At 35.9% G+C, this 13,466-nt stretch overlaps 1 protein-coding gene across 2 annotated transcripts in view; it reads right to left on the bottom strand.

Annotated features, from left to right (window-relative positions):
- VIRMA (vir like m6A methyltransferase associated) overlaps positions 1 to 13,024 on the bottom strand; it is a 55,148-nt gene extending 42,124 nt beyond the window's left edge. The window contains exons 1-5 of one of the 2 annotated variants that reach the window (XM_088799051.1): positions 12,702 to 13,024; positions 8,240 to 8,355; positions 4,047 to 4,133; positions 2,892 to 2,940; positions 822 to 990 (exon numbers count right to left, since the gene is read on the bottom strand). In XM_088799051.1, coding sequence (XP_088655177.1) covers positions 822 to 990; positions 2,892 to 2,940; positions 4,047 to 4,133; positions 8,240 to 8,355; positions 12,702 to 12,764 — 484 coding nt within the window. In that variant the 5' untranslated portion in view covers positions 12,765 to 13,024. The remainder of the gene's footprint in view (positions 1 to 821; positions 991 to 2,891; positions 2,941 to 4,046; positions 4,134 to 8,239; positions 8,356 to 12,701) is intronic. The other variant, XM_088799050.1, reaches the window with a different exon arrangement.
- Between the last annotated feature and the right edge of the window lie 442 nt (positions 13,025 to 13,466).

Below are 13,466 nucleotides of genomic sequence, written 5' to 3'. Positions count from 1 at the left end.
CACACATACATATGTGTGTATATAGTTACAAGAAGCGGAGTACAGCATTAGGAATAGAGACGGTGGAAATGTAATGGCTGTGTGCGATGTTAGAGGGATAGTGGATGGGGGAAGGGGGGTTGACACAGTGTGAGGGACATAAATGATAAATGTCTATTACATTGTTTTGTGCACCTGAAACTAATTTTAAAACAATAAAAAAATAAAATAAACAAAAAATAGTAATACCAAACTTACTGCCTATTCTTCAATTATTTTAGAGACAACTTTGATAGTAAACAATAATAACCATTGGATTACATTATCATTTACATATTGAAATTTTAAAAAACACATCTCAGGGGAGGCCAGATGGCTCAGTCGGTTAGAGTGTGGGAACTCTTAACAACAAGGTTGCCGGTTCAATTGTCACATGGGATGGTGGGCTGTGCCCCCTACAACTCAGGTGGGCTGCACCCCCTACAACTAAGATTGAAAACAGCGACTGGACTTGGAGCTGAGCTGCACCCTCCACAACTAGATTGAAGGACAACGACTCGTGGGTGCTGGAAAAACACACTGCTCCCCAATATTCCCCAGTTAAAAACAAACAAAACAGACACATCTCAGGTCAATTTAAAAAGCATTCTAGGAAAGTAGAAAAAGGAAATAAAATGTAACCACTTCAACATAAAAAGAAACTCTTACAGGAAAGAATAGGAGATTGACAGATGCCTTCTGAAGTCTTATACAATGTTCAAAAGACAGAAGAGCTCTTTGAGTTCCCTTTTCCTGTTCTAACCAACATGTGTCACTGACAAAAGCAAATTTAAAATTCTCACCATGTTTTGGATTCCTTTTCAAACTTGACTGTGGCTGAGGAGGAGGAGGAGGTGGAGGTGGTGGTGGTGGAGAGTCTCTGTCATGACTTATCACTCTGTCCACTGATCCATATATTGCCAGTGTCAGACAGTTGTACCAGCCTCTTAGCACCAAACCATCAGTATTCACCTGATTTGTGAGTGGAAAATATCTTCAATTTAATATTTTAATATGCCAGAAGTAAACTGATATTAAATTACTTTGTGGTTCAACTAAGATTTTTAAAAGTGTGCTGAAAACGCAAAGGTCAGTATTGGTGGAAATTCACCCAGAGGCACAGCTTTTATACGGCTCTCCAGAGTTACCATACTTAAATCTCAAGGATACATCTCCCCAGTCCTTTATTTTATCCCTGTTCAAAAAGCATAACCAGATTCCTAACCAAGAGAAGAGAAATGGGAATGAAACTAAACGGGAATTACTACTAATTAATGAATTAAATCCCAGTAGTACAGAGGTCATGGAGACATCAGCCTCAAGATTTATATAATCAAAAAAATTGTGTAACATTCTTTGCATGTCCAACTCGACATAAAGGTGTATCTTATGTACCCACATTGTAATTAAAAAGTAAGGGTCCAATAAATTTAAAAAATAAATTAAAAAAAAAAAGTAAGGGTAACTAGAAGCATTAAAAAAATTGTTTTTGCAAAGAAACTTTCTCCTAAAAAGATCAAAGATTTTATCAATGCCATTAACCCTCAATACTTCCTTATAAAAATAACTTTTTTCAGAACTTATCTACGTTAATTCCTCTATCTTCACAATAACTATGAGACGTAATGAGAATAAATATTATCGATAAGAAAATTGGAGTGTCAGTAGAAGAACCTGGACTAGAAACCAAAGCACTGACTTCTGAGTTATCTTTCCAATCTACCATGTTGGGTAAAGACCAAGTAATAAGCGGTAATAGGACCCCTTCTAAAGGCAAAATAAGGAAGAAATTATTCTCCTTGCTAACTCAAGCAAATTCTAGTTAATGGAAACGGGACCAGAAGAAAGGCTCAAAGACTATGCCCAGGCATTGACAGAAAATATAGAAATCCCATTGGAAGATAAGGAGAGAAGGAAGGTAATTTTTAGCTGAAACAGGATAGTGAGGATTAAATACTTATACCCCACCAAAAACAAATAGCAGGCTGAGTAGTCCTATACTAGATCACAATTATTTTGGGGCTTCAGATCTTCCGTGATTCAGATCTTTTAGATGATTCTAGAATGGAATTTGGTACATCAAGAAAAAAAGGCACACTTTTGATATGAAAGGAAGAAATATGAAATATGTATTTTTTAGGAAAACTTTACTAAGGCACACTAGTGTCTAATAATTTATCTGTCTGTCATGTTCTGAACTTGCCCACCTAAATGAAATGAAGGGAAAGCACACATGCTGACCTCTTCCTGACTCAAGGATAAAATGAGAAGAAAGAGCTTTCCAGGTAGAGAATGACATTACAAGGTCTTTGCTCCATTTTAAAACACTTCTGGATTGGGGCAGCCAGATGGCTCACTTGGTTAGAGCATGAGCTCTGAACAGGGTTGCCAGTTCGATTCCCACATGGGCCAGTGAGCTGCGCCCTCCACAACTAGATTGAAGACAACGAGCTGCCGCTGAGGTTCCAGAGCGGCGGCCAGATGGCTCAGTTGGTTAGAGCGTGAGCTCTCAACAAGGTTGCTGATTCAATGGGATGGTGAGCTGTGCCCCCTGTAACTAAAGATTAAAAACGGCAACTGCACTTGGAGCTGAGCTGCGCCCTCCACACTAGATTGAAGGACAGCAACTTGGAGCTGATGAGCCCTGGAGAAATACACTGTTCCCTAATATTCCCCAATAAAATTTATTTTAAAAATAAATAAATAAATAAACCACTTCTGGATACAAGAGGAATCAGAAAAATGATGCTATTCTGCAGAACTAGAACCAAATAAGCTGACATTCTGCATCACTGGTTTATTTGGATCAAAAACTCTGAATGGAGGTGAAAATAAGCAGTAGTAACAAGTTGAAAACTGATTTCTGTTATTACCTTCGAGTTGGGTCTGAAGATGATGGAAGTATTCTCATCATATTCCAGGCTGCCAAAAGAGTAGGAATAAATATATAGGCACAAACAGCGAACACCACAGTTCATAAAGAAGTCCTTCTAGATTCGTTTCTGATTTAATGAAGTGCAAAGTTTGAGTTAAATTTGCCCCCCCATGTTATTTTAAAAAGTATAAAACCAAACCCCCCCAGCGAGTCTGATATAATTCATTTGGGGTGAGTGTAGATATCAGTATTTTTATAAAATCCCCCCCAAGTAATACTAATACACAGCCAGAGTAGAGAACCATGCATTACAATTTTCAAAAAACGTACTATACTGGGACCAAAGTTGAAGAAAAACACCTATTTTTATCAAGCACGTAATAGCATAAGAAAAACATTGTATAACATTAAAAATTAGCTGCTTCAGATTATCTAGGTTCCCTTTATTTTTTAAACAGTTAAATTATCAGTATAATTTAATAATAAATGAATGAAGAATCAATGAAAGAAGTGATGTCTAAAAAAACTTAATCCCTGATAGGGACAGAAATTTTTCCATTTTTAAGCTGCCTTTTAAAAATTTTTATTTTACGAATGAATTTGACATAAACCCACTTAATGGTGAATTATTCTGTAGCTATCAAAACAACTAGTTTTAGTAATACCTAGCATGTGTTAAACAATCCAAAACGGAGGTATCTATTAACAAAATTCTCATTTTACAAACCGTAACTATGGAATTTTAAATTACGCAGTTGTATAATATAAAAGACACAGATAAAACATTAGCTCTCAACATGTTTATATAGTTTTAAGAATCAAAAAGCAATCTTTTCCAAATTAGGTTATTATAAAATCATGTGATATGTACAAGAAATGCATACACCCATAAGAAGCTAATAATTTTAGCATCAGAGCACCCATAAGAAGCAAACAAAAAATGGCTAATGTTTAACACATTTAAAATTCTGTTTTGTAAATAAACTCAACATCTTCTTAGGAGCTTGACATTTCTTTAATACCGCCAATTGATAAAATTAAACCCTGAGGTCTTCGGTCTATCACCACATATATCCTTTCTTCCAACTAAAGAATAAAAAGGTTTCCTTACTAACTCATGAGTTTCTGGTGAAATTACCCAGTAGGTACATACCTTCCCAACCTATCGAAAACTGGGGCACTTGGTTTGCTTACATTGTTAAAGAATAAGTCTAATTGAAATGTGTGCGGAGATGTCTCCCTGTGAACGAAACAAAGATGGAACATCAGCCTTTGCAATAAACAGTCCCTAAATTAAAACAAACAACAAAATATAAATTTAAAATCAATTCTAGAATTAAGATATAATAGTTCTAAGATTTAAATAACAAAAATATACAGTTAATTGTAATTATTTCCTGTAATTTTATTCACATCCAATTCTCAACTATTCACTTGGAGTATTACTGAAACAATTTTAATCATCAAGTATCATTTGCCTACTACTTGGACCATTCTAAATCACCTAAAAATTTAAAAATTTTAATGTAGTTTAAAGGTAAATTCTAATTAATTGTGATATCAAATTTTATAATTCTTTACATCATTTTCTTTCATTAGCAAAAAGAATCAGAAGTTAACTTCAAGTTGTATATTACAATTACAATTTGATTTCCACTTAATTCACATTAATACAAAACTATAATAATTTTAGCATCAGAGCACTAAACTGTGACTTAAACCCTAAACTGAAATTTATATAGCCACAATTTACACAAATATTTTCGTTTTTTTGGTAGATTTATATAAAGATTAAAGCCTATTTAATTCACATTAGAATGAAATCTTGCTACACTTGACATATATTTCACTTTTAGCTGAAATTCCCTAGGCTCAACTAAAATCTTGATTTTAAACATTGCATGCTTTGCTATTTATAAAAAATCCAAATGGTAAAAAGTGTAATGCCCAAAGTACTATCATAGAGGTTCCCTCATGCACTTCTGGTAGGCGTACAAACAGGTGTATAATCATTCTGAAAGACAATATGGCAATAAAATTCAGGAGACTGTGAAAACGTTCACACCATTTGATCCCGAAATACTTTTTTCTAGAAAGTGTTTCTATGGAAACACTGACATGCAAACCAAGATTTCTTTCAAGAGGATGTCCATGATACTATTACTTGCTATTTGAAAACTAAAAACCATCTAATGGTCCCCACATGAGGAACTAGCCAAATAAATTACAATACGAGGTCTGACAATTAAGTTCCCGAACTTGTTGCAATGATGTTGCTAACTTTTTGATATCAGAGTGATTATTCATTATGAATTTATACCAATTGGACAAACAGTTAACCAAGTTTACTATTTGGAAGTGCTGAAAAGGCTGCGTGAAAAAGTTAGACAACCCAAACTTTTTGCCAACAATTCATGGCTCTTGCATCACGACAATGCACCAGCTCACCTGGCACTGTCTGTGAGGGAGTTTTTAGCCAGTAAACAAATAACTGTATTGGAACACCCTCCTGACTCACTTGATCTAGCCCCCAATGACTTCTTTCTTTACCCGAAGATAAAGGAAATATTCAAAGGAAGACATTTTAAAGACATTCAGGACGTCAAGGGTGATATGATGACAGCTCTGATGGCCATTCTAGAAAAAGAGTTCCACAATTGCTTTGAAGGGTGGACTAGACGCTGGTGTCAGTACATAGGTTCCCAACAGGAGTACTTCGAAGGTGACCACAGCGATATTCAGCAATGAGGTATGCAGCATTTTTTCTAGGATGAGTTCGCAAACTTAATTGTCCAACCTTGTAAGTCATTCATTAGATTATGCAGCCATTAGAAATCACATTTTCAAATAAAAGTGAATGATGTGAAAGTATTCCTGACAGAATGTTAAATGAAATAAAGGAACAGACAGAACAGTATACAATGGCGTCAGAGTAGCACCATACATTTACCTTACCCGAATTCAACTATTATGTGCTCAACAACTCTAGTCTCTCCCTCCCATCCTTGTTCTTCAAACTAGACCCTGGCCTCCAATATCTCAAAGAAAAGGAAAAGGTCTGAAATGTAAATTCTTTACTTTTGATGTACCAAAGATTCAGGTCCTGGTCACTGAAAGGCAATTTAAAGAATCAATGGTAATATGACTGTACTAGACTTTCATCTTAAAACTTGTTGACTCAAACCTAACTTTGCATAAGGTATAATAGTTACAAAAACAACTAAACATACACAAATACACAATATATATTTTAAAATGTTAGGATCAAATGTTAGGATTCTCTCAGTATGGAGGGATTACGAGATTTTAATTACATTTCTGAATTTTATAATGAGAAAAACTTTAAAGTATGCTTCACAAATATCATTTGATCTCTAACATTACTTTCAACCTTGAGATGTCAGGCTTCCTGACATCTTACATCTTTGTTACTGAATCAATACTTTATTTTTTTGTCACATATTGTGTATAACGTTGTTTCTGACAATTTCATATTTGGAATTATTAAAACACGAACAGCCATTCACCCCCAAGAATGGCTAAGATAAAAGAGCGAGATAAGAGGGAAAATGTAACAAATACTCTTACCCATTGCAACTAGCTATTAGTAGAGATTCATTTGGCCTGCTGTGGTAGCTGGCCTCCAAAATGGCCCCCAAAGATCCTGATATTCACCTCCTTATATAGTTCCCTCCCACACTGTACCAGTAGAATATGTAACCAATATATATATAATAAAATATAATATAATAATATAATAAAAGTGACAGCATGTCACTTCTGATAGTAAGTTATAAAACACTGACTGTGGCTTCCATTTTTGGGTAGGGTCTCTCCCTCTTGGATCACTCACTCTAGAGGAATCCATGTTGTAACATGAGCACTCCATGTAAGATCTCCTGACATGGAACTGAAGTCTCCAGCCAACAGCCATGTGAGTGAGCTTCTAATTCTAAGCAAAATCTCCAACCTCAGTCAAATCTGAGACTGCAGCCGGGCCCGTATCTTGGCTATAACCTCAAGAGGAAACTTGAGCCAACGTGGATGCTACCAGGTTCCTTACCCTCAGAAACAGTGTGAGATAATAAATGTTTTACTGTTTTAGGCTGCGAAATTTGCTGTATTTTTGTTATGTAGCCATAGCTAATAGACCTTTCTGGACCAAAAGCAGTACAATTAGAGAAAACTGCTGGATACACTAAAATTACTCCATCTTTCCCATTCTATACACATCTCCGTTTATAGGAAAAGTAGGAAGAAATTATAGGAAAACGTGAGTTTTTATTTCCTTAAACATGGAAAAAAGATATGAAGTCAATCATAATGATTTATCATTATAAACATTAAACATTCTTACTGCTTTTGTTTTACTTTTGAATGACCTAAAAATATTTGAAGATTTTTTTATCTAATTCTATAAATAACCAACTACTTTTCACAATTATAAAGAGATGAGTGCTTAACTTTGTACCACAACACTCAACACTAAATAGCTGATTTAACTCTTTCACGTAACAGAAAATGAGCTATCACAGCATGCACATAATGAAATGTGGTACTGATACATAAGATTAAAACCTAGGCTATACGCTAAAAATAAAAACTCACATAGATATATTTATTACATATATATTCATGTTTCCACAACCAAATCTTAGTTTATATCTTCAATTCATGTAATTAAAATCAAAAGAAAATGATTATTCAAGTTACAACCAATATCAAATTCCTGTTTTATGTTAGTTTTTATAGTTATCAATAACTCCATGTCAGTGACCATGTCTTACATTTTGCCACAGAGCCTAAGAAAGCTAAAGCATCAAATAACAACTTGCTAAGTACAACTAATAGCTAATGTGAAGATACTATTTTTAAAAGACACACGTATCTGTTTAAAAGATCATAAATAAGTCATAAATACTTATTACTATAAAACAGTGTAATTAAAATGTAATAATATAATAAAAGATATACTTCTAAATATTCAGACATTCTTATTTATTTTCAAGGAAAAAGGTTAAAAATACTTATCTACTATATTATGCCACCCTAGAATATTTTGGCAAATATAAACCTACTTCCATTAATTAAATAAAAAAGGAATAAAGAAAGAAAAATTTAATCTAGTACTTAGATCAAATAATTACTCTTTTTAAGTTTATAATGGTATGTAGATTATATAGAACACCTAGAGTTAATTTATAATGCAACATAACTATAACTGAATAAAGTTTTAGGGTTTTGTTTTTTTTTACTTACAAAATATTACCTTAAAATTTTTCATTTAAGAATATGTTTCTGGGACAATCTTCAGTCACAATACTTTTAAAAAGAATGCTGACTTACCCATATGCTCTATTGTCAGGCAGGCTGCTATGGGCTCTTACTCCTGGGGGTATGACTCGGACTTCATTGATATAAACCACACATGGAAAACGAACCACATCTATATGAGAACTTTGCTTTAAAAAGGGGGGAGAGAGAGACATACTGTAAGCAAACACTTTGTCTATTCAAAATTTACTCAGTTTCAATTTGTTGCATTCAGAATGTCACAAATAACCTTAAACTCTGTATCTTTAAAACAGTGCTATTATATTATTTACAACGCTGCATAAAGCACTCTTTTTTAAAATAGCTGAAGATAAAATATACCTAGTTAAATCTCTCCATTTGTGTAATAATATTTTCTGCAATTTACCTCCCTGATGTTCTGCTTAGGCCAATACAGACCTACAATCCCTTATTGGAAACCTCTAGAGCCAGATGCCTTTTAGAATCCTAACTTTTTAGATTTTTAGAAAGGTAATATGATACAAATACTATGTATTATAATACTTAACACAATGGTTTCTGAGGCAGTCACATGTATCTTGTAACGAAAACAATATTTCTGCAGTTACATGTATAAACAAACATTCCCACTATAAATAAAGATCATTAACTACCATCATGTCAGTTCAAATCAGATTGCATGGCCAAATGAATTCAGGGTAGGTTTTCTGCCATTTTAGAATTCCTGATTTCTAAATATGGAATTCAGATAATGGATTGTGGATCTGTACTTAAATTAACTTAACCTACCAAACATACCAACTAATCAAAAGATCAAGGGAAGCAATTTAGGTATTGAATAGTTGAGGTAAACCCTCTCTGAGATTTTAAAAAAAGAAAAATCCACAAACTAAAGAGTTTATCATAATAAAAAAAATGGATAGCATACATTTAGTGTATACTTATTTTTTTGTATTATATGACACAGAATCAAACAAATGAAGCTCTTGTGATCAATAATTTAAAAAGAAAATTTCACACTGCTTTTGGACTGCTTTTCTTAGCAGTTCAGCCAGCCATCATTATCTAGTGGTCAAAGTTCACAATGAGAAGAATGGTTCGTGCTATTTGCATCTAGAAAGACCAAATCTTGAGCCTCTCTTGAAGCTGAGAAGAATATCATGCATATCAACAGACCAAAAAACTGTTCAAATTAGAAAGTCTTTCCTAAAATGTGTACAGTATCATAAATACATAAACCAGTAACACAGTCATTTATTATTACCAAGTATTATATACTATACATAATTTTAAGTGCTAAACTTTCATATGATTGGCAGCACAGTAGGTCTGTTTACATCAGTGTTACCACAAACGCGTGAGTAATGAGTTACACTAGGACATTACAACAGCTATGATACTAGACAATAGGAAATTTTCAGCTCCATTATAATCTATGGGACCGCTGTCATATACCCAGTTCATTGTTGAATTAAATGTCGTTATGCAGCTCATGACTATACATAGAAGTTCCTTGGTACATGGCTATCAAGTCTCATTAATATGTACAAAGGAACTTTAGAACAAAAGTTTACCAATTCTATCCTCCTCCACCATGCCTTCAATTAATTAATTAATTAATTAATGGTATTAGTAGTAATTAGGGTATAGTCATTGTGGACCTACAAAAATGAACTTAAGGTTTTACAAACAGCCTTTTAAAATATTCTGCTTGTAAGTAGAAGAGTTTCTGTATTAGGCACTACAACTTTTACTGAACAATTATTTCTAAACATTTATTAAAAATATATTATGTTCCAAGGTATGCTAGGTCCTGTGGATACAAAGACAAGACATAGTCTCTGCCATTAAGGAACAATCTATTGGGGTAGACAAATAGATAAATTGCTATAGCACAGACTCACACAGGAAACTGAAAATTCAGAGAAGTATTTACCTAACTCTGATTGTGGGCAAATATTTATGGGGGGGAAAGAGTGTCTGGGAAGTAGCACCTGAGCTAGTTAAGTCTGCAAGGAAAACAAGAATCAGTGGAAGAGAAAGAAAAGGAAGAGCTTTCCAGGCAAAGGAAGAAACATGCACAAAAGGAAAGCAAACAAGAACTTGGAAGGGTCAAGTAATCGTAAGCACAGTTCACCATGTCGAGAGGGCAAAATGGGAAAGGGAAGTAGAGCAGAGTAGCTAAGTACAATAAATAAAATTACAAAAAATAAGACTTTCATCCACTGCCAGAAGTCAACTTCAAATCCTTATCTCCACCTTGGACCTCTCTCCTGAGCCCCAAACCACTATTCAAACTGCCAACTGGATATCTCCGTTTGAATGTTCCTCTGGCACTACAAATTCAGCAAGTCCAAAACTGAACTCTGCTCAAAAACTACCCATTTCCTACAAAATAAAGTCTGTACTCCTCTATTGAGCATTCAAGGAATTCTATGACCTGGCTTCAAACCATCTTTCACTTCACACTGCTACTTTCACATACACTACAGAAGACTGACTATTCCAAAAGAATATCCTCCTTTCCTGTTTACTACTGTGGAACATATTCTCTTCCACCGAAGACCAAGTTCAGATGCCAACTGCCTTGAGGAAGTCTTTCCTAATGCTCTCAAATAAAGATCTCTCTCTCTCCTCGGAAATCACATAGCCTTTATTTGTACCAACAAAAGGAGGCTAAATAAATACCAACTGGGGTCCTAGTATGTCAGAAAGTGATGGGCATTCTATCTCTTTATGCACTCATCACATTCTAACTTGAATCATGTTGTAGACCTACTCTCCAATACTTAGTTATAAACTCCTTTAAAACAAAACACCTCAGTAATCCATATCCCTCACAAGTCAATAAATAATATTGTAATAACTACGTATAGTGCCAAGTGGATACGAGACAAATTGGGAGGATCACGTCATAAATTATGTAAATGTCCAACCACTATACTGTACACCTAAAACAAATATAAAATAAACTGCCAACTGTAATTGAAAAATAAAATAAAATAATAAATTTTTAAAAATAGCCTTCAGATACAGGTAAAATTCCCAGGAAATCAGGATCTAGAACTGAAATTTTTTTTTTTTTTTAAATCCATATCCCCCTATAAATTCCCACTTCTCCTTCAGGACTCAGTTCAAATGTGATCTCTACTAAGCCTTCCCCAAACATTGCCAGAAGAAGGTATTCACTACTGTTCCTATCCTCTCATGGTCCTCAATGTTTGTCTAAGAATGAATAAAGAAATACCAGATTCTTAAATACATAAGTGAATGAATGCTAATTTTCCTAAACTAAAATACTACTAATTCATCATATGCTTCTTTCTTTCATTTTTAACTGTTCTCTATTTCTGTATACATGATAGGTTTGTTCTGATCCAACTACTGCCTCCATTGTGAGTTTTCTAAAGCCTAGGTGGAATTACAGCCAGAAAAGTATGGGCATTGAACAAGAGCTGATTGACCTACATGAAATGCGAGACAACAAATTAATTCGTTGTTAGTAAGACATGCTAAAGTTGCCAAACATCTTATTTTTATACACCTATAAACCACCCATTAAAGTAATTAGAAGACCAACGTTGACATCTTTTTATTTTGTCAAGTAAAGCATTAAGATACAACTATTATCACTATCTCCAAGGAAAGAATAGTTCTCTAAAATGATTAAGTATACACTGAAGGAAAATGTGGGTTCTGAGGTTTCTTTAATTTCTCTGTGGACTTTCTTAATGTTCATTTTTGACCGGCTTTCGAGAACCCATAGTTATTTAGCTACGTTCAATTTACATACCGCAGAGCCAGTCATATATGTTTAGGGCCGCTCAGGTTATTACCGAACGATTACTCCACAATTTCCCACCCTCGCCCGTCAAAACGACAATACTACAGTGCTTTATAGTCTCACTACAATTCTCTCAATTTTCCCCTCCTCGCAGGTATTCTCCACGCAAAAGCCGTTCCATGTAAGTATTTCATGTCCTAATGAGTGAAATCTTTCCAGGAGATAAGCATTAAAGTTTCAGGGCAAACTGGAAAACGCCGCAATCCTAAACCGAGTGAGTGCCACATCTGGGCAACCCACCTCCCGTTACGAAAGAGACCTAGTAGAAGAGAGTTAGGAACCACGAAGCCAACGTGACCTGATCGGTCACCTGCACTACTGTCAAACACGAGCGGTCTGAGGACCCCTCCCAAACACCACCTGAGGTACACCTGAGAACCAAGATCATTTCAACGCCCAACGCTGAAGGGGGAAGGGGGAGAGCAAAACAAGCAAAGCAGCCACCTCAACCAAAGAGGCGGGAGCCTGAGGTAACAACGCAGAGAAATGTGGGGGCCACCGCTGCCCTCCCTCAGACGCAGTACCCACACCCTGCTGGGAGGGTGGGGGGTGTATGTGAGGAATTAAAGCGGCAACCGGCAGGAAGAAAAGTGGAAGCACGCCTAAGGATTTTTTTGTAAGGGTACCAAAGTCTAGAAGCAGGGTCAGAATCAAATAGTGAAGACTTACCTCAGCGTTCGGGTGTTTAAAAGTATCTAAAAATAACAGCTCCATCGCTGAGTCCACCGCCATGTTTGCCACGGGAGGGGGAAGGGGGAGGACTTCCGGGACAGCCGTCCTACCTCGGCGACTGCGGCTCAGGAGACAGAGACAGAGAGAGACAGAGACAGAGACACAGAGACAGAGACAGAGACACAGAGACAGAGACAGAGACAGAGAGAGACAGCAGCACTTCCGGAGACCGGAGCGCTAGTGCCTCCAGCCTTGGCCTATCCCGAAGCGCGGTACTTCGCGAAGTCGCCGGCCCCGCCTACTCCAGCGCGGCGGAGGGCTCCCTCGAAGCACCGAAGAGGTGGAGGGAGAAGAGGAGAGGACTACGGCGACTCCAGTGGTCCAAACTCTGTTATTCTACCGCGTTACAAAGCCACAATGGCCTCGGAGTGGCGGAGTGCCGAGCAGGTTTTGAAGAGGTGGAGGGGCGGGGGAAGCTGCCCGGCTCTGGATTCCCAGTGAAACCGCCAGCAAGCAGACAGTCTTTCCAAGACTGGCATGAAAAAAGTGCAATTATCTAAGTTGAATAGTAAGACACTTCTTTAAAAAGAAGAAAAGAAACGTCTTACAACGAAGAGATTTTTTTCTCATCTTCAAAATGTAAATAATAATACCCAACCCACAGGCTTTTTGTGAGGATAAGTTGAAATAAAAATTCAAGAAATTGTATAACGTGAAATGCCATCAACATCAAAATGTAGAGTGAAAAGTCGCCCTGTCTCC

The sequence above is a fragment of the Rhinolophus sinicus genome, chromosome 6, assembly GCF_057876585.1.
Source record: "Rhinolophus sinicus isolate RSI-liver-muscle chromosome 6, RSI-T2T, whole genome shotgun sequence".
In the NCBI taxonomy this organism is placed as follows: domain Eukaryota; kingdom Metazoa; phylum Chordata; class Mammalia; order Chiroptera; family Rhinolophidae; genus Rhinolophus; species Rhinolophus sinicus.
The sequence above is the reverse complement of the archived record's forward strand: the minus strand, read 5'-3'. Positions and strand labels throughout refer to the sequence as shown.